At 43.2% G+C, this 25,537-nt stretch overlaps 1 protein-coding gene across 1 annotated transcript in view; it reads right to left on the reverse strand.

The window, feature by feature from the left end:
- The window catches only part of SYT10 (synaptotagmin 10), a 58,022-nt gene extending 32,998 nt beyond the window's left edge, over positions 1-25,024 (reverse strand). Inside the window, exons 1-2 of the mRNA XM_054988994.1 lie at positions 24,874-25,024; positions 3,870-4,230 (exon numbers count right to left, since the gene is read on the reverse strand). Of these exons, the coding sequence (XP_054844969.1) occupies positions 3,870-4,230; positions 24,874-25,024 (512 nt within the window). The remainder of the gene's footprint in view (positions 1-3,869; positions 4,231-24,873) is intronic.
- Between the last annotated feature and the right edge of the window lie 513 nt (positions 25,025-25,537).

Raw genomic sequence — 25,537 nt, forward strand, 5'->3', positions numbered from 1 at the left:
AACTGTAACTACCCCTGGGTAAGGGAGCAGAGATATGAGGAAAGTTTTTAAAAACCTCTTTCTCCAGAGCGCAGTGTGCATTTCCTGGAATTTCTCAGCCAGGTAGTTGCTGAGAGTAGGAAAACTTTCTTCACACAGGGAAGCATGGCTTGTTTGGTTTGATCAAGAGTCTGGACCAAGAAGAACAGGAGAACTCAGAACCAGTTCAGGCATGGATTTGCGACCGAGATGGTTTCAATTGCGCTTGGGAATGATCTCCATCTGGACCAAGGGAGAATATCCAGCTGGTTGGGACTGTTTTTAGTTTTGATTTTAATGTTTATGTTATTAAATTGTTTTGTTCTTACATTATTGTTACAATGTAATAATGTTACAGTGTGGTTCCTTGAATGCCTGAGTAGAGATGGGCACAGACCGGGAAAAGTCTGAACCGTGAGGTTTGTGGTTCGTCTCATTTCACGAACCATGAACTTTCACGAACTTGCCCCAGAACATGCCCTTGAACCGGTTTGTTTGGTTCTTGAAAACATCACTTCTGGGGTAGCAGAAGGTCTGCAGAATAGGGGTGTGCACTTCCAGTTTCCCCCTTTCAAACGCTGGCCACTTTTCAGCTGATGGGAAGGGGATTCCTCCATCAGCTGAAAAAAGCTGCCAGCTTTGAAAGCAGCACCACTTTCTTGCACGGTAAGAAAAGTGTTGCTGCTTTCAAACACCTGCCACTTTTTTAACTGAGGGGAATGGCATCCCCCTCCCATCAGCTGAGGTCCTTTTTGCACTGGGACTTTAAAGCATTTCAGTATCTGTTCTGCTTCCCATATTTGCCGGAGTTTTCTTATTCCCTGCTGGCTTTAAAAGCCAGGAAAGGATAAAATTATTGCTTTTCACTTCCTCCTTTGGGGTATGCACATACTCTCTCTTTTTTCTCAAAGGCAAGAATGGGTTGCAACGTTGTAACATAGCAACATTGTAACATCACAATGTCACTGCACTTTCCTCCTGGCTTTAAAAGCCAGGAAAGGTTAAATGGTTGCTTTTCCTTTCCTCCTCTGGGGTATGCACACACTTTTTTTTTAAAAGGCAAGAATGCATTGTGACATTGAAACATTGTAACATTACTACACATTCCTCCTGGCTTTAAAAGCCAGGAAAGGATTAAATGGCTGCTTTTCCTGCTCTCCCAGACATGTTTCAGGCTTTGCCAAAGAAGAAAAAAACCAAGCGTTTTGCACAGCCCTTTGGAAACAAAGTGGTAGGGAAGCTGCCAGGAGGAGATGAAGCACCAACATTTTAACCCTTTCCTGGCTTGGGTTTAAAAAAATAAATGAGTGGAACAAGCATGAAAAGTACATGTTTCCTCCCAGAACTCAACCACCAATTGCCTCACCAGTAAGCAGGGAATAGCCCAATCAGCAAACATGGGGGGGAGGAGATATGTTCCAACAGTGCAACGTTAGTACACCTGCTCAGAGATTTTTTTAAAAAGTGTGATGTGAATTGCAAATGAGGCAGCTTTTTCAGCTGAGGGGAGGGGGGAGGATGGAGTACCTCCCCCTCCCCTCAGCTGAAAAAAGCAGCGGACAAGAAAAGTGTTGCTGCTTTCAAATGCTGTCAGTTTTTTTCAGCTGATGGAAGATCCCCTCTCATCAGCTGAAAAGCAGCAGGGTGCATACCTCTACTGCAGAAATCCCATCCCCAGTTGCCTAGGAAACTGATTGATCAGCACCAGGCTGTCTGCAGAGATGAACTAAAAAACGAACCAAAGGAACTGGTCTAAAGTTCACCGCAGTTCATCAGAAATAGGCTCTGACAAACCACCAGTTTGCGAACCATGAACTGGCCTGGTTTGTGACAAACTTTGGTTCACATTTTGGTTTGTGCCCATGTCTACCTGGGAGAAATGTGGGGGGATAAATATTTTAGACAGACAGACAGACAGTTCAAGGCACTAGGGAAATGTTAGTTTCTTGCCTAGTTTCCCTTTACTCCATTAACAAAGGGAGATATTTCTCTGTCACCAAAGCACAGACAAACTATTCCTTTTTTTTTTAGAAAAACTGCAAGCTGTTAACTTTTTGCACTTTTTTTGCTTTTCTATTTAATACAATCATTTAATAGATCTTTTAAAAACCTCTACTGGGGTTTTCACATTTGAGACTTCATGGCATATCTAGGCAGCATCCCCTTTGTTCAAGGAGGTCCTGTCCAAGGAAGTAGAAGGGAAGGGGGGGGGCAACCTAGACCTTTTCCAAATTATTTGAAAATCCGCTGAACAGGTTGGTGGCAGCAAGTTACCTGGCTTGTTCCAAGGTCTAATGGGGGCAGGTAAAAGAGAGGGATGGAAAGATGTTGAAGGGGTGCAAATATGTCTTCCACTCTCAGTTTGGGTCCATTGGAGCTCTGTATTAGGGGTGTGCACTGAAAAAAAATCCATTTTAATTTTGGGTTCCAGTTTTCTACAGGGCATTCTTTTTGTTATGTTAGAATTCTGTATGTGTGTGTTTTTTATCAATGATTTTCAGGCACTTTTTTCAGGTTCAGGAATTTTGACACCTGGAAAGCATGCCCTGGAGAAAATCCCTAATCTGGAAGTTAAAATGAAATCCAATCCCCTATGACTTATTTAAAGTTTTAAAATTGAAAAGGGATAGAAAGCATGACTTAATGCCTTTCTTACCACTGACTCTTCCTTCTGGGGGAGGCAGAGGCTGCCCCAATCCCAACAGCCAGAGATTGGCTGCTGGGCCACTGGGCTAACATGCAGGCTGGTCAGTTCAAATTGTGACTGACCAGGTTTCATGAGATTCTGAGAGCCTTTGTGAGTTTCTGACTCTCTCTTACTTCCCTAGATTTCTGAACCAGAAATTTAGTGAAATTTCCTTACAATTTAACAGGACCACAAATGCTTGCAATTATTACTTCTGGGCAAATCCTGATCTGTGCCCACAACACCGGGCAAATCAACTGTGGTCTATGCAAACTGTGGAGTTGGGAATCAGAGTGAAAAATTTCCCCCCTCTATGCTTGTAAGAGCCACTTCAAAGCTATATCTAAGGCTAACTCTCCTTTATTGATAACAATGAGCACATATACTGTACAAGATGTATGTTGGGGGGAGACATTTTGTTTAAAATGTAACAATGGGTCTAGCAAACAACTATTTATGTTATGTATAGTCTGTCTTTCTCATTGAGACTCAAGGCAGATTACACAGTGTAAGTCAGCACAGTCAATTTCAAAGGTATTTCAATTGTTTATGTAATAGGATATTTAACTGCAGATTTGCAAAGATTTAAAAACAGCAGAAATCCAATACAGAGCCAAAGATATACTGAAACAGAGCACAAGCATTTCTCAGCCAGACAGATTAAACAACACAGAAACTACCTAGTAGGATCATACTAACAGCAACAGACGGTACATAGAATTAAAGTCTATAGTCCCTACCTACAGAAACTACAGCAACAGACAGTACACAGCAGTAAAGTCTAAGTCACCATCCCCTTACCAATACATCTCCTTGAGTAGATGAGAGATATACAGCCCTTCCATCTAAGCTGTTGAGTAGTTCAGTTTTGCAAAGCTTGCGGAAAGCCAGGAGAGTGGGAGCTTTCCTGACCTCTTCATATAGGTCGCTACATAAGATGGGAGCCACCATAAAGAATGCACTTGTATGGGCAGCTGTTGAGCTCTCTCTCTTTCATATACATGCATGCATACTGATTTGCTGAAATCTTCAAATAATACGTTTATTCTTCCTATACTGATTCTCTCATTTGATACCATGCTAAGAATCTGCAGATGTTGCTCATCCATTTTCATTTTTAAATTCTCAACTGAATCATCAGCCTTAGGCTTATGTTCCCTCTTACCTTGATGAGGATGTGGGCTCTGTGATCTGCCTTTGCATACGGGCATGTTTTATTAGATGCTCTTTCAGTGCATTCTGAACTTCGGCTGGAATATCTGGTGACGTGTGGCTAATTTTCATGGGCGCCTCCACAATCTTTGTTGAAGGCTTGCCGTTTTCTTTAATCATTTCCTTTTTCTCGTTAGTTTCCAAAACTTCTGGGGGAGCACTGGAAGTGCTTTGAGGGATGCTCGTGGGATTTGAAGTCATTGGCTTGCTCCTCCAGCATGGCCAACACAACTTCCAGAAGACAAACAGTGAGACCAACAGCAAGGCGAGCCCACAGAAGCTGACGACAACTGCTAGCAGGCTGACGGAGATGTCTGCAAACAATAAGAAGGCAAAGGGGATCATCAAGATAGCTGTAATTGATTTAATTGGTGGATTAATACAAGCTGCAATTGGGGTGATCAGTAGATTAATCAATTTACAGTTCTATCCCTATACCTGTTTATGAATATGGGAATATGGATAGATGCAACTTGGTTGGGGAGCGATGTGACCCAGCAGAACAGCACATTAAGGGCATCAGGAGCAAGCAGGAGTGATCACAGGATCCCATCCTGTGACCACTCCATTGACTACCTATTAGTTACCATGCTCAGTTCAAGATATTGGTTATCACTTACAAAGCTCTTCACACCTTGGTCCGGCATACCTACGTGACCGCCTCCCTCCCCATGCTCGTCCATAGCAGCTTCGCTTTCTCGACCAGGGTCTCCTGCAAGTGCCACCCTGCACATGGGTAAAATCAACAGCAGCCCATACATGGGCTTTCTCTGTGGAATGGAATGGCCTGCCTGAGGGGGTCAGGAGAGCCCCCACTCTCCGGGCTTTCTGCAAATGATGCAAAACCCAATGATTCAAAAAGGCTTTTGTATTGTAGGGAGGGGGTCTCAGATGCTCCGCTAATGGCTTAAGAACCATAGGCTTCACCGCTATCGATTTCACCACTATGTTGTGTTGGATTCCCGCTAATGCTATGTCTTTGTGAACTTGTATCTATTTACCCTATGGCATTGTTTATGGAAATGTGCTTGATATTGACTGTACTAACTTCACACTGTGTAATCAGCCTTGAGTCTCAGTGAGAAAAGCAGACTATAAATGACATAAACAAACAAATAAATGTGTGTTAATTGTTTGAACTATTTTGATTCTGGTATGTTACTGTAATAAAGAGTGAATAGAATAACATTCAAGAGAGGAAAGGCTATGGCTTGGCAGTAGAGCAAATATTTGCATGGAGAATGTTCTGGGTTTAATTCATAGCATCTCCAGTTAAAGGATCTCAGAGAGCAGAAGTCTGGAAAGAGGATTTTTTTTCTGCCTGAGATCTTAGAGAGCTGGTGCTGGCCGAAGAAGACCACAATGAGTTGGAATGACCCATTGATCATGTGACTCAATAGAGTGCAGCTTCATTATGGCCTTTCCTGCTAAAAATGGTAGCTTTTGTTTACTAAACTGCAAGCTTTTAAGATTCAGTGTCTTGGAGAATAGAACACCTCCAATGTTTCGGTAACATTTAGTGTTATTTAAATTTAATAAGCCAATGATTTTTTTTATTTATTCAAAACACTGATATGCTGCCGTTACACCTGAACAGGTTCCCCAAGGCAACAAACAACAGATACTAAAATATTTTAAACATTAAAATAACATTTAAAATATATACACAACAAAATGTATAGACATATAAATACTCAGAGACACACAACCAGAGAGAAGGGCCAAAAAGAGTTTACTGGGTGTATACCAAACCAAACAAAAAAGTCTTCATCCACTGGAAGAAGATAATGACAGAGGGAGACAGGCAAGTCTTCCTGAGGAAGGAGTTCCAAAATAGCCCCCTGGGTTGCCAGCTGTCTAGTCTCAAATGGTGGTAGCATCCAAAGTAAGGCCTCTGAAGATGACCATAGTGCATTGGTAGGTTCATATGGGAGAAGGCAATTGTTAAGTTATGCTGATCCCAAGCCCTATAGGGCTTTAAAAGTCAGCATCAGCACCTTGAATTAGGCCCAGAAGCAAACTGGCAGCCAGTGTAGATGGAAGAGTAATGGAGTGATATGGTCCTTACAACCCACTCCAATCAATACTCTTGCTACAGCATTCTGTACCAATTGCAGCTTCCAGACATTCTTCAAGGGCAGCCCCACACAGAGGGCACTGCAGTAATCTAATCTAGATGTTACCAGGGCATGTTTTCATGTAGAATGTTGCACAATATCTGATGTTATAAATGTATAACAAATCAGATATGTTTTTGAAAGAATATCTCTAGTCCATATAACAGGACATGATGAGGTGAGAGATGGAGATATAAATGATAAATTAAATCTTCATGGTCACATCTCCAAAGCCTGATTGAATCCTGTGTATTTTTCATCTGATGAATGTAATTTAACTTGCATATCTGTATGCACAACCACAAATGGAACTTTTGTATCTCCTCTTATGCCTCAAAGATAAAAATGCTTTTCAATTGAGACAGTTCATGCATTCAACTACCAGTTACCCAGTGTGTGGTACTCAAGTATAGAAAATCAATTGCCATACTTGGGAAGGGGCTATAGCTGATTGGTAGAGCATTTCTATTGCATGCAGAAGGTCCCAAGTTTAATTCCCAGCATCTCCAGTTAAAAGGTTCAGACAGGAAGTGATGTAAAAGACCCTTGCCTGAAACCCTGGAAATCTGCTGCCAGTCTGTGTCTACAAGACTGACCTTGAAAGACCAATTCAGTAAGGCAGCTTCCTGTGTTTGTGTGTGCGCTTCCCCCCACAAAACAGGATGTAAACCAACTTTGGAGAATTAAAAACCCCATTCAATGCCTGTTTTCCTGTATACCACAGCATATGAATTTACCTTGTTGATTATCCTTCCCACTAAACATCAGGTTAGCATATCCATTTAGGTAAGACTCTTCCTATTCATGCAAAACTGGGCTGGTGAAAAAAGATCACTTTCACATTTTTCATTTCTTTTCCCTGGGCTGCTTCAGATGGTATTTGACACTAATATTTTTTTACTGCAGACTTAATATTCCAGTTTTCCACCCATCCTTAATAATGTGTTGAATTATGCATTTTGAATATTTATGTTCTGCCTTTCATTCTCCAAAGAACACCCCAAGGTGACTAGGAGCATGACGAGTATGAAAATGTATTTCCAGTACCCGTTAGAGAGATCTTTGTTGAGTAGACTAACAGAAAAGCCCTCCCTCTCGTTCTCTTCTATCCAGGTACAGCAGGGGTCCTCAAGCTTGTTGTGCATATGGATAAATTAGAAGTTTGAGAACAGATAGGGGGTACAACTACGAAATGGATGCTGTGGGATGCTGGGGTCAATCACGCTGCAGGCTCTGTATCCTCCTTTAATTGAACAAGATTTGAGTCCAGTAGCACCTTAAAGACCAACAGTATTGTCAGAGTATAAGCTTTTGAGGATCAAAGCTCCCTTTGTCAGATACAAGTAGGCATTCCTACTGGGCTTGAATCTTGCTCTTCAGCTGTAGACCAATACAGCAACCCACCTGAAACTATCCTATTATTGATGCAGTTATTTCTGAATGAGCTCTTCCCCCAGACACAAAGGTGGTTCTTCCTGCATTCCTCTGAAACATCCAAAGAGGTGGAGGACAACCAGGATTGCCTTTTTGCCTTGGGGAGGAGATGCTTTGGAAAGCAAGTACAATGGAACCCAAGAAACCTATTGCTGTGTAATATGCTGTCCGTGAACGCTACACTAAGGATCACTCGGCTACAAGCCGGTCTTGTCACAAATGGTTTGTGCTCAGAAAAAAGGAGGCCAATTAGCAGCTGGTCCCAGACAGGCTAACAGAAGCAGCTTTTCTTTCTTCCTCTGCCAGATGTAGGATGGCTGCTTGCTCTGGGATTGCACTATGGGACACGACAGCCAAGTGCAAGGGTACAATTTAGAAGCCCCCACCCCATTTAGACTACTATTCAAGGGCATCCATATCTCTGGCTGCTATGTATAAAAAAGTGCTCTTAAATATGTTCTTACAATGCTCTTTTTGGCAGTTTAATCTGGAATTTAGCCACAAATTCACTTTTGACCCTTGCTTAATTTTTTTCCTCGTTGGTAACATCTCTTTGCCCCCCTTCCTCCTGTCGATATGGTTCATGAACGGTCAATTAGCACTTGCTTCTAGCATGTCAAATAGAAAATGCAGAAACAGTTGTGTCAAGATTTGTCCTAAGTGTGATCCAGAAACACAACTCCATTGCAATATTACAGTGGTCTTTGTAAAGACTGATATCATGGAGAGATTCATGAAATGTGTACTGAAAGAGCATGATGTTATTTCCCTATTTCTGACTGTCAGTTACTAACAGCAATACAGAGATTGCAATAATCTGGGTCCTTTTGTAAAGCAGTACGAAAACTGAGATTCCTGATTCTTTATGCATTCAGCTTGGAAATGTCAACTTTGATGTCTTTCCTTCAGAAAAGTTTGATTTGATGGTAGAAAATATCAAGAGATATTCTGAAATATCTCCAAATACCCAGCAGGGAGATTTCTGTTAGGGAAAGAAATAGATTCAGTTTCCTAGGTGAACATGTATTGTGAATAACATTTTTGGAGGCTGGGATTCTTTCATGGTTGTTGTAGTCTGCTGCAGAACAAAAAATGGAACAAGTAATTAAGACACTGTAATGAACAGGGCTAGTATCAAGGGCTGCCATCCTCAGAGCCCTTCACAACCAACCCCTGACTTACAGCAGTAGGCGACAGGCATTCGCCATCAGCCTTCTCTCTCCAGGCAACTTTACTTGAGGTTCTGGACCTGTCTCCCATTTTCTGGGGTGGGAAGTAGCAGAACTTGGGTTTTTCTTGTTAGTTTTAGCCCTGCTACCACCAATAGGGTTGAGGGCTCAAGAGGCTCAATCTTCTCCCTCTCCCTGGTAGAGAGTGTGCACATGAGTGATAACATGCACACCACCATCTGCGCACCACCATCTGAACCACCATCTTGTTCAGCATCTTTCAAAACCTGGTTCAGTCCTTGCAGTGGCGCCAATTCTTTGTTGAGTTCCCAAACTATTTCCTCAAAGATATTACACTCCACTCACAAACTCTATTACCGAGACAGGTTCCTGGATAAAGAACAAGAAGATGCATTCTATAACCTCAGCACACAGCAACTGTGTACTACAGTTGTGATTACGTTCCCAAATTCTTGGTTCTGGTCACACAGTAGTTGTCTTTGTCCTCTTTTACTCCATCTCTGTGACCCAAGATGCTTGAATCCCCCTTCTACCACACTTGTAGCATGCCTCGACATGATTTATTTGATCCATTCAATGGCTCATAACCTGTTCATACAGAATATTATGTGAAAGAGGAATCTGGCTACATAAGGCTGGCTAAATAATTATGAACATTTTTGCTTGAAATAGTCTAGAAGTTTGGAAACAATAAAAATTCAGGAAATCAAAAAGGTGAATTAAAAAGCCCGGCAGGACCTACTATCCTTCCGCTGGGCCTGCAAGACAGAGTTGTTCCGCCAGGCATATGGCTGAGGCTGGGCCTCTGCCGGCCTGAAAAAAGGGGTGTATAGAATCATAACCCTCCCTGTGAAGGCTGTCCACCATCCTGTTTTAAGTGTGTATTAATAGAAATACACTGCTGTTTTAATGATGTTTTAATGTAGATGAATTTTTATTATATTTTAATATGTTGTTATCCACCCTGAGCCCGCTTGCAAGGAGGGTGGAATAGAAATTTGAAATAAATAATAAACAAACAAACAACAACATAGGACGTTCTTTCCTATGAACTCCATGGAGCCTGGGAATACTACACTCAACCTTGTCTTCCAAGGTTTGAATTCTGAACAGTGAGCCCAGGATTTATGTTTTAAACTCAGCAATATCTCAGCTCTGCAGTTGTCAAGACAAAGACTGACACCTCACTCATTCCACCCATGACAGAGTATCAATCTAGCACTCTGGTCATCAAGGTGGGGCACTTACTGACAATCAGGAATCCTAATCAGACATACATCATTCTAAGTTACCGCATCTGCCATGTGGCCCATCTACCTTACTGTCCAGTGGGAATGGTGACATTTGCTTTAGGGCTGAAGCTCCACAGATAAATTGCTTAACTATATTCTGTGAACTGGGAAAGAAGTTTGTTCCAAGTCAACTGAATTGTTCCCCTCTCCCCAGAAATTTTGCTTTAACATTTCCTAAGGTTGTTTGACTCTCATAAGTATCTTTTTCTGACCATGGTCGTTTTCACGCAGCCATAAATTTAGCACTCAATTAGTGCTTCCTCCTGCAGATTTCTCACCTCATTCTGGTTTTGTCACGTTTTGTCCATTCTCCTTCAATTCCACTTTGTGATTTGTAATGGCTTCCATGTGAATGGCCTCGAACGGGTATGAACGATTTGCTACACAAAACCAGCTACTTCCCAAGTTACCCATCCTCCCTTTTAAATTTTCAGTTCATTTAGAAGAGATTTTCCCACCCAAGACTCCTACAAGCCAATGTGCGCTCCACCAGAAAGCCGAATAATTTTTCTTTTAAAAAGGGAAGCTTTATTGCGCAATTACGATATACTGTCAGTCAAGAACCATCCACTCCACCGAAGTATCCTGCCATACATACAGATATGTTTTTATGTGAAAAATATCTTCTCATTTAGCCGTTGATTCTATGCTGCACAGCGTTGTCTGATAAATTTTTTAAAAATTATTTTTTAACATATCGCAATAGCGCAAATCTTAATTGCAGACCATTACTTTTTTGCATGGGAACAAAACCGGGGTTAAGATTTCGTGGAGCGTGCCAGTGAGCTCTGCACCAGATATCCAACCAGCTGCACCAACAGAAGCAACAACACTCTTTGTAGGGCCATGATTGATTCTTAGGAGAGGAGGATCTCATCAGACAAGGCAATTTTGGAAGCCCCAAGGTTATTTAAAGGTGTTCAAATTTGGCAAAAATTTGGTTCGACCAATGTTTTCAGCAGTTCATGGGCAGGAAAACTCTGCTGCCTATCACAAGGAGCATTGGGGGTGGGCGCACAAAAATTTGGTATTAGGAAAGTGTGATATAGTACAAAAGTGTGCAAAAATTAAACAAAAATTGGGTGGGAATGTGCTTTCATGTGCAGTGACACGAGCACTTCAACTGCCCCCTCTTGGCTTCTACCTATGAAATGTGAACTTGTGGAAGTGCAATGAGCCCTTACAAGCTGGGAGAATCCGTTCTGATTGCGGTATCACAGGAAATGATTCATGGCGCTAAACTGGCAGAATTAACGGCTGTGTGAAAACGGCCCATAATCACTATTAACCTGTATTCAGTCTTTCTTTTCTCTGCCATGTGGCCTATAACTTGAATGGTGCACAATGAATAAATCTGTGCCTTGTATACAGTGTATGGTGTTTTTGGCAGTGGAGTCAGATGGCATAGTCTTCAGAACTACTTTCTTTGTTTTCTTTTTAGTGTCTAAGTGGGTCTAATGCTACGCACTCCTAAGCAAAACACAGTGCCTGGGATCTTATGGTCCATTTCCAATGGAAAGTTACTTCCATTGGTGGAAAGGAAATGATTTCCGCTGATTTTCCCTCCAATTGTAGACCACCACTTTGCCCGCTGTGCTGTTCATGAGGTTTACTTCATGCCCAGAAACAATTTTGAATGTGTTCAGGGATGTATGAAAGGATGAGCCAGTGCATGGCTCTTGTGGCCCTATCTTATAGGTGCAGGGTAATGCCAGTCACCTCTTTGGGGTCAGGAAAGAATTCTCCTTCAGGCCAGATTCTGGAGGTTTTTTGCCTTCCTCCGGGCATACAGCATGAATCAAGCAGGGGTCACTGAGGAAGGTGGGAGGGGGATAGCTGTCAATTTCCTGTGCTGTTCAGGGGGCTGGACTAGATGATCCTTGGTGTACCTTCCAGCTCTATGTTTCTATGTCTACACTGGGATTGGGAGGAAGGAAAGTCCTGTTCTAGGAGCTTCTCTCCATTCTCAGTTCTCATAGGATCCAAGCCAATGTAATATTAGTCATTCCTGCAGCTGAAATCTCATAATTTGCTGACTTTCCCTCACTCTAGTCCCCTTAATTTGGAGGGACTGACTGTTCTTCCACTTGATTCCCTTCTATGCTTATTCTTGTAAATTATGCTTTTCATTGTTTGCCCAGCTGAAGCATTTGTTTATTCCTATGTTTAGGGGCTTACAAATAACTAGCCAGATTGGGTCAGGTTGACTTTTATTTCTGATCACATCACTCAGCTCATTGCAAAATCACAGCTTAATTCCTCATTCTTTTGTAAGGACTTGGTGGACCACAGTACAATGGTTTTAGCAATGTGCACTCAAGTTGCTTATGGCTGACATTTTTTAAAAAATGGGCCAATTTCAGCCCACCAGGTAGCAGCTCCCATGTAAATATAGCCGCCCACAGTTCCTTTATTTACCTCTGTACAATATTGCAGTCCTCAAGAAAATATTCCACAGAACCATTATCTTTTAGAAGGGCTATCAAGTCACCTGTGCTCATGACTAGAGATGGGCACGAACAGCAATATGAACTAAAAAACCCCACAAACAACCCAATCTGCTGTTCGCGAACAAGCTGTTCATGAGGCCCCATTCTAAATGAACAGGTGGTTGTTGCAAGCCTCGTTCGTTGCTGTTTGTTGCTGTTCATCAAGCCAGACAGTCTGGTACCTGCAATCAATTCCCACGGCAACTCAGGCAGGGATTGTCTTAACTCTGTCTGAACTCCTGCTGTTGCCCTGGAAACCCCAATCTAAGCCCAATTTAGCTTGATAGGCAGCTCTTCCTTCCAAGTGTGGAGGGGGCTCCCAGCTCTGGCTTTCAGGGAGAGACAGCTGCTGTTAGAGACACAGGGTGAGTGCATTGCAGCTTGAATGTTCTTTGTGTGGTGGGATAGGGTTCTAGGGCTGCTGCCAGGCTCTGGGGCCAAGCTATTATTTACTATTGGTACCTTTCCTGCTGCCTGCTCAAGTAGAGTTTCTGGGAGTGAGGCAGTAGGGATCTACCCCTTCAAGTTCCAGGGCTGCTGCCAGGCTCTGGGGCCAAGCTATTAGTTATTATTGGTAAATTTCTGCTGCCTGCTCAGGTAGGGTTTCTGGGAGTGGAGCGGTAGGGATCTTGATGGCTGGAGGAGAACCTGCTGGCCCCCACGAACAATGAACAACGAACATGTTCGTGACAGGATCATGTTTGTCAGTGTTCGTTGTTCATTGATGGCAATGAACAACAAACACCATGTTCGGGTTTTTTTCTGTTAGTGCCCATGTCTACTCATGACTGGTTCTATAATGAAACATGGTGAGGCAGTGGAATCTGGTGGCATGTTTGGGGGGGGGGGAGTAGCCATGGCAGCCATTACCTTGCCCTCTCTCCCTTACCCCTCACTCTCCATTCAGGTCCCAGATTGCCTAACAACCCATTCTTTCCTCCTTGATCCCTAGACCTCTTTAATCACAGTGTGGCAAGTCACATACGCTCAGTAAAGCCTTCCCAAAATGTGGAAGCTATGTGAGGAATGAGGATAGAAAGAGAATTAACTGCTCCAGCTCTTAGGAAAGGGAGTGGTGATGGATGGTGGCCTCAAGCATCATGGCTTTTCAAACAGAAGTTTCATAAGGAATTATAGCAGTCATTTTAAGAAGCGAGTTCCATTTGATAATTGCTTTGTTACCATTATTACGTAACCTTTCTTGTGCACCACAGTCCCAAGTTATATCTGGAGGACACACCATACGAAGTGGCCTTATGCCAAGTCAGACCATTGGCCAATTAGTTCAGTGCTGTCTTCTCTGATGTGGCAGAAACAGTTATTCCCCAGTACTTGTTCTCTTTTTGATCTACAGGTAGAAGGGACTGAACTTAGGATGCTGCACATGCAAAGCATGTGCTTTACCACTGACTCACAATCTCTTTCCTAGGACCACATCACAAACCTACTTCTTCTACTATTTTGTAACTATTGCCTGTTTGGTGGTTTCGTGCAAAACCAGGAATGGAGGAATCAGTCTGCCCAGAGAACTACTCCACTGTCCAAGATTTTTCATATCTTTCTTTTATATGGACAGCCCCCTCCCCCCATGCCTTGTTTTCTTTAGGCTGCTCTTTGGACTCTAGAGAATTTATGTACTTTGTGTAGATACTTTACCCAGCATGTAAGGATTCGATGCACTGGACTGGTGCATGAATCCCTTTCTCTTCCCCACCCCACAAAGCCTCTTTGCACATTTTGCGTATGTCCAGTCAGCATCCCTTGACAACTGGCTCCCTTGAGCAAGCAGTGGTGGGTGAGATCAAGGTAAGTGGGGATGGCATCCATACTTTCTGTCCCAGCACCACTCACTGTTAGTACTCTCTCCCCCATCTCCTGCCTCCTTTTCACATTGCTGTAGAAGTGGCAACCTGATGAGAATCTTGACAGCCTCCCTCCCCATGGCCAATCAATCCCTCCTTGCCCCCAAAGTTGAGCCATGGCTCACAGCTGAGTTGCAGCTCAGAGCCAAGTTACAAGTGACGCCTGACACAGGTTGGACACTTGTCAGCTTCCCTCAAGTTTTGATGGGAAATGTAGGCAGCTTGGCGGAATGTTGGACAAGCGACAGTTGAAAGATCCATTGGACAGCAGTTGGAGTGCCAAGCTGCAAGACCAGGACACCTACATTTCCCATCAAAACTTGAGGGAAGCTGACAAGTGTCCAACCTGTGTCCGGCATCACTTGTAGCTTGGCTCTCAGTTGTTAACCTCCCCGCCCCCCCCAAGCCCTGTAAAAGAGTTGAGTGGGGGATGTCAGAGCTTATCATCAGGATTTTGAAAGTGGTGTTAAGTTCCCCCACCCTGGATTTCACAGGGAGGCTCTGCCTGCAGCCAACACACCAATTTCCCTTTTAAGTTGGAGCAATGGAAGTTTTTCTTTGCTTTGGCTCAACAAGGAAAACTCTGGGAGCTCCACGAGCCACACTTGAAAATAAATCAAGAACATGCTGTGGCGGGAGGCAATCCCCATGTGGAAGTCGTCTATGTTGTCTAGAAGCCAGTGAGATGTTGTTCAATTAGCCAAAATAGTGAATTAAAGTGAAATTTCAGCCACTGGGTCAGTGCCCTCTCAATATCATTCCCCACTGACTTGTTCAGTCCAACACTGCGAGCGCACAAGCACTCTTGGTTGTTGGTCCAACTCTTTGAAGCAGCTTGTATGAAGAAGTGCAGAGGGCTCCTTTGTTTTTACATTTTACAAAGCTGCATAAGAAAAGCTCTTTCCTGGGGCTTTTTAAAAATAGTACAAGTGTGGCTTGGGCAATGTTTGTTGTATGGTTTATAAATATAATATGGTACTGAATCTTTTGGGAGGGTTATGTTCTTATATGATGTATTTTTTTGCGCTTCTATGACTTTGCATATTGTAAACTTCCTTAAATATTAAGAGAGATAGCAATGCCTTTAATAAATCAGTATTTGTCAAGACATAATAGTTGGAATGCAAAACTAGCACTGGAAAGACCCAGGCTCACTCCTCTACTCAGGCCCAAAGTTCATTCGTAGAATCATAGAACTGTAAGAGTTGAAACAGACCATCTAGTCCAACCCCCTGCCAAAGGCAGGAACAGCCTAAAGCACTGGGTAATTCTGAACTGGTCATCCTCTCTCAGCCTTCCCTACCTCACAGGGTCACTGGGAAAGGAAAATGGAGAAGTAAAAATCAATGGCTGCTGCTATAGGGGTGGTAGTGGAAGAGTTCCCTCAAGTCAGAGTTGACTTATGGCGATCCCTGGTGAGGTTTTCATGGCAAGAGACTAACAGAGGTGGTTTGCCATTGCCTGCCTCTGCAGCCCTGGTCTTTGTTGGATGTCTTCCATCCAATTACTAACCAAGGCCAACCCTGCTTAGCTTCTGAGATCTGACAAGATCAGGCACACCTGGGCTATCCAGGTCAAGGTGCTATAATGGTAGGAGGTAACAATATAATAATTAAAAATGGAGCAAAAAGAGAATCTGTATTTTTCCTTCACAAACTGAAAGAAATGTTAATATAATTCATCAGTATTTACACTATTTTAAAAGAACAGAAGTTTTAGAGTGAGCTTTTTAGCGTATTTAGTACTAACGTTGAACTTACTGGGCCATTTGTGTGTTCCATTCTTCTGACAGACAGGCCTTTACCCTTAGAAAAGAATCGTGTAATCATCAGGACAAGAAAAGTGTAAATGTACTTTGGTGTTAAGGACGACTCCTCCTGACTAAGCACTATAATTACTGCAGTTCAATGTGCATTAGTCAGGAGATCCGAGGATACCTTTTGCGTCTCAGCATTTTGGATATATAAGTGCTTTCAGAAACTGAGATCTCTTTGACTGTTTTATATTTGCATTTCGTATTTCACGTCAGTTAACTGTTGAAAACCATTTTGCGAGGCAGGTTTTAATTAGCGGGATTTGGCTTTTAATGCCTCTGAGTGTAAACACACTTGACAACTATCACTGGAAAGCTCTGCCTTGAAGAAGAGAAAATGTATTTGTGTAAATAAATACAATTTTCCCCCTTCAAGAATGGTTAAAAATCAATTTTTCAATGAAAGGGACATTTAATAGTCCAGCTTTAGAAGAGGACAACAGGATGGATAAAACTGTATGGTGAGGTGTCATGAATGACATCATGTAATCGACTATGTAGGAGACGGTCATATCAGAATGATGGACATCTTACAAGAAAGAGTTGTGCTAAAGTGACCCCAATTATTATTAGTTTCATTACTCAAGTAAACATTCAGAATCTGGAAACATTTGATACCTTGAACAATGCATCACATACTTGGGGGAATGCATACTGTTTACAGAGATGTGCTTCTTTTCAAATACTAATAATAGTAGCCTTGCAGAACTTTAATTGGCATTGATTTGCAGGTGCATGGCTACTTCTACAGAAATGCATGCCATTTCAAAAAGATGCTAAAAGTTTCATATGTTTTTTTAAAAACATTTTTTTTCTGATTGTTCTGTAAACCTGTAAAATGTGTCTTGTCTGACTATGGCTCCAGTCTCTGGATTTAAGTGTCCACAGATGGGGCCATGTTGAGAATTAGATATATTGATAAAGTTTTGCAGGATGGGTTGGAGAAAGTGGAGAGATAATTTTTCCCCCTTTCCCCAAATACCAGAATTTAAGAGGAGTAGATTATAGCTGGATGAAAGGATACTTCTTCAAACAATTCACTTCTGCATTTAGCATGCAACAATTTTACAGTCAGTTGCTTCTATAAATCTTACCACATTTTCATTTCTTTCTTACCTCCTGTTTTCTTGCCAGATTCCTCTAGCCTTCTTGCACCTTCTTCTCTCTTACACCCTTTTCAGGCATTACATTTCTGGCATTCTTACCACAGGTACCAGAAGAGTATAAGGCAACAGCAGAGCCCAGAGGAGGCCCAACCTATTGGGCAAAAGGCAGCTGCTTCAGGACAGGATGGGGCACTGCATGGGACTGCAGTAGTAGCACACTGGCCCCACCAGGAAGAGGGTGCAGCACCTCTAGGACAGCCTTCTCCAATCAGTCAGCTGTTCTTAGCACAGCAACAGGGGTAGGAGTTTTGCCAGCCCAAGGCTGGCAGCAAGGGTCTCTGGCTAGCCCTATGCAAACCCAGCCAGAGTGGGGCAAGGCAGGAAAGGGATAAAAAGATGAACAGGGCTCAGAGAAGGGAGGAGCAGTGCTGGGCTTGGCTGGCTTGGGCTATGCCCAGGGATAAAAAGAGAGATGTCAAGGGAGAAAGGGACAGAGACAAAAAGAGAGAGGAAGGCAAGCTGGCTCAGAAAGGTTGAGACAGTGCAGAGAAGGGAGGATGGGGAATCTAGAGGAAGAGCTCTAAGACAAACAGACCTGGTCAGGCCTGGGGGAATTGACACATGCCAGAGGGACAGTTCACCCCCCTAAGATTTTAAAGAGGCAAAGAGGGTGGGTTAAGGAATCCCCTTTCATCTGTTTAGACTTGGTTCATGATAATAAAGGGAACCTTAATGAACACCATTCTGTTCAGGAGAGTTTCTGCCTACCATGGAAATATGGTTGCAATATGCCTGCTGATAGTGGGAGATCTCCTGACCTCAGAGGCCATTGTTTGCCAGCACTTCACAGGTCAGTGGGAGAAAAATAAAAAAAAAAGACATTGGTAACAGCATGATGTCACTTCGAGCAAAAACCTCAACATGACATGAGTCCTCTCTAGAAATTACCAGAAACTTTATGGTTTTACCAGAGAGTTTCCAGTGATTTCTAGAGAGGACTGCCATCATTTCCAGTTTTCCCCAGGTAATGTTACACCAATTATGCCCCCCATGTCCCCTCCATCTTGAAATTTTCCATGTAGGCAACCCTACATAGAAAATACTTACAAGATCCCACTGTCCCCTTGTGGGACCACAGTACTCGGTACAACCAATTACCATTTTGGTTGTTGTGGATTTTCTGGGCGGTATAACTGTGGTCTTGGCATTGTAGTTCCTGACGTTTTGCCAGCAGCTGTGACTGGCATCTTCAGATGTAGCACCAAAAGATAGAGATGAGAGATCTCTGTCTTTTGGTGCTACACCTCTGAAGATGCCAGCCACAGCTGCTGGTGAAACATCAGGAACTACGATGCCAAGACCACGGCTATACAGCCCGGAAAATCCACAACAACCATTGTTCTCCAGCCGTGAAAGCCTTCGACAATTACCATTTTATGTGAAACAGGCAACATTCATACCTGCAGTTTCATCAGGCACAATCACATACCTTTGAGAATCCAAGTTTTGGGTTGCATGTATTGTGGCTAGAAAATATGTGCATTACATGTTTCACACAAAATGACAATCATAAGTACTGAGAGTATTGTACGTACCACACTCTTTCAGTATTAGGCATGCCAGAACATTCAAAAGGGTAACATCCAAAAGAGCTTTTGTCTCTTCATCCACATCTGCTCTTCCCTAATATCTCTTCCCTAGTCATCATAAAGACAGTTTTCTTTCCCCTCCTACCCATCTGCTATCTCTTCCCAAGAAACTGTCACTTTAGAATCAGCCATTGCCAAGACCTCGATTATGACCTTGCCTGCCACTTTTTGTCTGGTTCTTTTGGTATCCTCATTCAAAAAAAAAAAAGTCAGATATTTCAGATACACCTAGCTGTGCTTTGTCAAGGCTGCTGACATCCCAACTTCTTGACAACCCAGGACTAGGTCTGAGAAAGGAGAAGCAAGTGTGGAATGTCTTAGTATAACAACAGGGAAGTTATGCTTCTCAGGCCCATATTTTTGTGATGCAATTGTTATCTAATTTGTTGACCCAAGCAAAAATCTCCTGTTTATGACCTGTAGATTAAACAGACTGGAATCCATTTATGACCTGTAGATTAAACAGACTGGAACTAGGGTTTGGAAGACCCGAATGCAACATCCCATGCAGCCATGAAGCTTGGGCAAGTCATTTTTGTCTTAGCCTAAGTCTCTCTTAGAGTTGTTGGGAGGAAAGAACCACACATGCTGTTTGTATGTAAAAGACTAGGTAGCTATAGAAAGCACATTTTTGGTTTGTGTCACTGTGAACTGTATGTGTTTGAATGTTCTACCTCAAATACCAAGAATTAGTAAGTCAGGGAAAAAGGCAGACATCAACCCTTCTTGGTAATTGTATATGTAGTGGATTTAAAAAATAATAATAGCGAACATTCAGCAGCACAGATGCCCCACGCCCACCCCTGCCACGTTGTGTCTTGGTCCATCAGTAGTTCTACCAAATGGAGCTGTTTGTCTTCTCAGTGGTTGTGTTCACTGTTTTTAAAAAGTCTGGAATCTGTGCCTGAAGAATGCAGGAAGCAGGGAGGCTATATACAAGAGTCTTAGGGTCTCTCCAGATGATATGGGCCCTGTGTGTCACACACATGTGTGGGCCCTGCAGTCACACACATGCTGAGGGGAATTGCTCCTTTTTTGAAAAGAAAAACTCAAACAAGCTCAGAATGGTGCCGCTATGGGAGGAAAGGCTCCTGTCCTCCCCCAAATGTGATTTCCTTGCATGGCAACCGTGTTTGAAGGGAGTTATTTCACTGATTTTGCAGCTCCACATGGAACTGCAAAGTTGGCAAAATAACCCCCCACGTGCTGTTTCCACTCAGGAAAATGGCTTGAGGGAAGACAGGAGCACTCACTCCCCCTGGGGTGCCGTTTTGAGCTTGTTTGAGCGCTCTCTTTTTTAAAAGAAGCAGTTCAGCTGACTTGTGACTGCAGGGAGCACATTAAAACCAGTGTATGCCCCTGCAGAAATGTACCATCTAGAGAGACAACTTTAGTGGTAGAGCACAAACTTTGAGTGTACTCGCTAAAAGAATATCAAACAAAGGCAGGGCTTTTTTTCTGGGAAAAGAAGTGGTGGAACTCAGTGGGTTGCCCTCAGAGAAAATGGTCACATGGCTGGTGGCCCCGCCCCCTGATCTCCAGACAGAGGGGAGTTGAGATTGCCCTCCACGCTACAGCGTGGAGGGCAATCTCAACTCCCCTCTGTCTGGAGATCAGGGGGCGGGGCCACCAGCCATGTGACCATTTTCAAGAGGTTCTGGAACTCCGTTCCACCACTTTCCAGGTGAAAAAAAGCCCTGAACAAAGGAATTGAGAAACCTGAGAATTTGAAGACCTGCTCTTGGTTAGACAGTACAGGGTGAATTATTTATTTCTTTAATACCTTTTAATGCTGCCCTTCCTCTAAGTTTTGAGAGCCATATGTAGCTCTCCTTGCATTTTATCCTCAAAACGGTCCTGTCAAAGAGGTTCACTGGAGAGAGGGTGACTTGCCTTAAGTCAGCCAGCAAGCTTCATGGCAGAGTGACAATCTGAACCTGGGTCTCAAAGATCTTAATTTGACACTAATCACTATACCATAGTAACTTTGTACTTTATGGAGTAAATGTATCAACTCTAGTATTTACTTCAATGCTTCTTGAAACAAATACAAAAACGTGGACGATATACAAGCACAGAAATCCATCTTTAAACACACATACAACCTCTGAGATGAGGCACTGGGCCAGAGTCCCCAGATGTGGTGGTCACATATGTTTTTAAAATGCAACAGGCATATAGACATTTGTATATTGTGCATCTTTTAAACGTCTCCTGCAAGAAAGCCTGGTGTAGATGCAACAAGTACCTTTGCCTTATATAGTGTGGTAACCTTTATTTAACAGTTACATTTGCACCTGCTGTTATTCTAAAGACCTCCAAATGGCCCAAGTGACCTCCCACCCAAGCAGTGCTTAGGATTTAGGTTCCTTTAATTTTAAAAGTAGAACTTGTTAGACCTATAAAAATCCATGAGTAAAGGAGAGTATTTAGGCTCAGAAAAAGCACATCCTTCCAGGTCAATTCACTCCTGAGCAGGTGAAGGGGAAATCTTCCTGGATACATGAAGGATCATTTGGGATGGGAGTACTGGGTCATTCCCCCATTTAGGCTTCTTTTCGCCTGCATAACATACATTTTTCTGACTTGGCACAGAGTACTGGGGTTTAGAATGGGGGCATGTTATGGCTCCCCATTACTTTCTGTGTACGCAGGGGTACTCAGTCTGCAAGACCCTCAGCCACTCTGCTCTCCCTTCTATTTAAGACAGTAGATTTAGGTACATGGGAGAAATATATATAGAAGTAAAGGGAGTGGGTATGGTCATGATGAACATTCATAGAGGAACAATGCAATCCTATGAAGAGTTACTCCAGTCTAAGCCCATTGAAGTCAATGGGCTTAGACTGGAGTAACTCTTCATAGGATTGCACTGTAAATCTCTTCCCACAAGGGCTGCCCTGCCCTGCCCCTATACTCTTGGGGTTGTAGGATGCCAGGAATTGAACCCATTTGGACTTTAACATGTGTAAGACCTACATCTTTGCCTTGTAAGAATTATTGGTGAGGAATGATATAATCTCAACGTGATGAAGTCTGGTGACTGAGAGACAAATAAATGTATCAGAAATCCCCATGAAAAAACCTACTTTGCCTTAAAACTTTCCAGGTGCCCCAAGCCACTTTTCTCAGCTTCTGAACCCCCCACCTCCTTCGCAATACAAGAACAATAATGCTTACATCTTAGAGGGTTAATGTAAGGATCACAACTAAATAATGTATGTAAAGAGCTTTGAATACCCCAAAGTGCTAGAAGGGCTAGGGTATTTTATTATTATAAGTCTCAGTTGCTCTTGCCTGCCTCCAGCTGTAAAAAAAACGGATGCAAAAGCAGATATACAGGTATATGGTTGACAGACTGTATATAACAGGCAAGATATGTGCAACTGGCTTGCATAAGAGGGAACAGTTCTCCTGCCACACATCTATACTAGTATACAGTACTTTTGAGTTTATAGCAATTGTACTTTTTACATATCTTCATAATAGCAGTAAATAGCAGTCTGAGATGGAGAATGAACAGCTGGAATGGTCTTCACAACCAAGCTCAATAGTCCAACTTCTACTATAGTCCTCAGCTTATATATGATACAGAAATATTTTTCATGGTTAAGATTTCTGGTCTCAATAAGTTTCTAATAATGGAGCAGCAAATGGATCAATAGTAAAAGTATCTTAGCAGATGATGATGGGTTGCAATGGGACTGAGCCTAAGTGGGTCTACTTAGAAGTAATTCATACATTATTAATTGAAACTTGTTCCCGGGAAAAGTGTTCTTAGGATTGCAGTGTTGTTTACACACCCTTATTAATTTGTCTGTTGCCGCAATTCTTCCTTAAATAGAACTGGTTTGCACCCCCCACCCCATGAAATGGAACCTCTATGTTCAGAGGCAATCTATCTTGAAATGTCAGCTGCTGGAGGCTAAGCATTGGGGTAGGCCATCTCCTTCATGCTCTACTTGTGAGATGCCAGAAGCATCCAGATTGACATTCTGGGAAACAAAATACTGCAGTAGATGGATCCCAGTTAGAGCTACACCAAAGACTAACAAAATATTATTCTAGCAGAAGCTTCTATGGTCTACAGGCTGCTTTACTGGATGCATGATCCATCAAAGAAAACCTTATGAAAAGCTATCCAACCTCCATCTCTTTCCCATGCACAGGATAAAGAACCTCTTTTCCATATCCATTTGTCTTTTTACAGAAACATTTCTTTCCTTTCTGCAGCAACAAGTAGTTGAAGCTGTTCTCTTTCCACCTGTTGCCTCTCTTGCAAGCTTGCATGGAAACTGTGTGTCAGTTCCAGCTATTCATAAGGATGTTGGAACCAATGGGCAGAGACAGAGAGAGACATAAGACCTTTCAAATGCTTTCTTTTAAAAAAAAGATAAATATAATATTATTACATACATTCTGGACTTTACAATGCTTGAGATAACATATGCAGGTTTTTTTAGAATAATAAAAACCCTCCTTTCTCTAGGCAACTGAAGAACAGTTTGCCACACTTCCACTTTTTGCTAGCTTCTGTAAGAACAAAAATATCAATGAAGAAAATACAAAGAGATGCTCTTTCAAAATCTAAAGTGATTCTTTTTTTATAGGTCATTAATGTGGGATTGCTGGAAAGGTGGAAACTAGGGTAAATAGTGGATGTCTTTAATTCTTAAACATCTTGGAAAATATGCATTTAAGGAGGAGGGGGGGAAGAAAACCTTCATTTAAGACAGAACACAGTCCCAGAGTGGGCCTTGTTTCCAAGGCTGAGTTCTGCAAAACAAGGAAAGCAGTACTAAAGTGGCCTTCTGAGGATATGCAGAATGCGCTTCCCTCATCATAGCACCTAACTTTTAGCATCTTCTCCTCACCCTTCAATAGAGGAAGGCAGCAATCGGAAATTTAACTATCCTCCAGCTCCAAGCTTCACCTGTTGCATTCCTTCCTGCTGCACTGCTGTTAACATCAGGGACAGAGCCACTACGAAAATGATAGTAGCCTAGCTCAAACATTATGGAGCAGGGGAATTTTAAACAGGTTCCAGCCCTGGGTGTTTCTTTGGAAAGAAATTAGCCACATTACTGGAATATCAGGCCCTTTGATTCGATTCTTTAATAGAAATGGATCTTCCAGAGAAATAACCAATGGAAAGGTCCTACAAAAACAAATGTGGAGACGAAAGGCTTTTTTTAAAAAAGTACTAGTCTCTAGATAGTTGTGGGTGGGTAGCCCTGCAGTAGAAGAGCAAGACTGGGGTCCAGCAGCACTTTAAAGACCAGCTAGATCTCCAAGGCATGAGCTTTGATTCCCTAAGGGAGCTTTGATTCTGCAAAACTCACACCCTGGAAATCTAGTCCGTCTTTACATTGCTAACAGACCCCAATGCTGCTCTTCTAGTGTCTAGAGTTTTTACTAGTAGCTTTAAATCCAACCGCTCGGTGCTTGAACGGATTCTCCCCCCTGCCCCCTTTCCCCCATCCCAATGTTTTCCCGAGACCGGAGAAAGTAAGGGGAGCAAAATTCCCTCGCGCTCAGCAGGTCTGCTTGGGACCCCACTGCGTGTCCTGAAGTTGCCCCCCGCCACTTCTCGCCCCTCTCCCACAGAGATCTCCCTTGCCACGCCGGGGACTCCCTGTCGGTTTCCCCTCCGTAAGCCGAACAGCCACCGCGAAACCTATTGTCCGATCTGAGAAATTTCGCCTAGGAGCGGCTGCTTTGGAGTCTGCTGGAACTGGAAGCGCTTCTCTTTTGCTTCCCTCCGCGGCTCGGAAAGCGCAGAAAGATAGAGAGAAAAGTTCAACTTTCCAGCCGCCCACTCAGGGCTGCTGCCGCGGCTGCGGTTAGCAGAAGGAAGCATCTCCCCCCACGCTTCTCTCCCTCCCCTCTCGGGAAGCCAGGCAGAGAGGCAAGGATCGACAGGAGACGGACTTCAGGGAGAAAACACGAGAAGGAGACGGAGGAGAGGCGGAAAGGCAGCGGAGGACGCGCCGGGGCTACTCTACCTGAGCTGGCTATACCTTGGTTGGTCGTCTCCACCGGGAAGATGCCTGAACATTTCTCCAACTCCACTTGGCCTCCCAGGCACAGCTCGGAGATGATCTGCAGAGCCTTGTGGCACAAGCTGCCCATCCCGTTCTCCTTGTGGAAACTCATCTTTCCTCTGCCTCTTTGCCTTTGTTTTCCTTTATCCTTCTTTCCACCCCCCTAAGTCATTGCTTTCCTGGGGGAAAGGATGGCTTAATCCCCACCGTCTTCCTCCTGGATTGTCATCATAGGCATGATGGAGAAGCATCCAAAAAGAGACAATAATTAATATATATATATATATTTAAAAGGCACCAGCTTTCAAGTCATTGGCAGCGAAAGGAAGGAGGGGAGAAATGTTGCTTGCAAAGCCGGAGAGGAAAGAACAGTCCAACTGACACGTTGCAAGTGAGCCCAGATGCACATCAGAAGAACAAGGATGGATACTCGGGAGGGAGGGGGTTGGGGAAAGTCCCCCCCCCCCCAATTGCACTTAGCAACGCCTTTTGTGCCTAGTAGGCATCGGTAGGCTCTTTGTCAAATGGCTGCGGAGTGCGGGTGCTTGGGAGGGATACAGGTGGAGAGGCGCGTGGAGAGCTGCGAGTGAGTCGCCCGGGCTCAGCTCTCGCTTTAGGCAGCGGA

Source organism: Eublepharis macularius, chromosome 9, assembly GCF_028583425.1.
Source record: "Eublepharis macularius isolate TG4126 chromosome 9, MPM_Emac_v1.0, whole genome shotgun sequence".
NCBI lineage: Eukaryota > Metazoa > Chordata > Lepidosauria > Squamata > Eublepharidae > Eublepharis > Eublepharis macularius.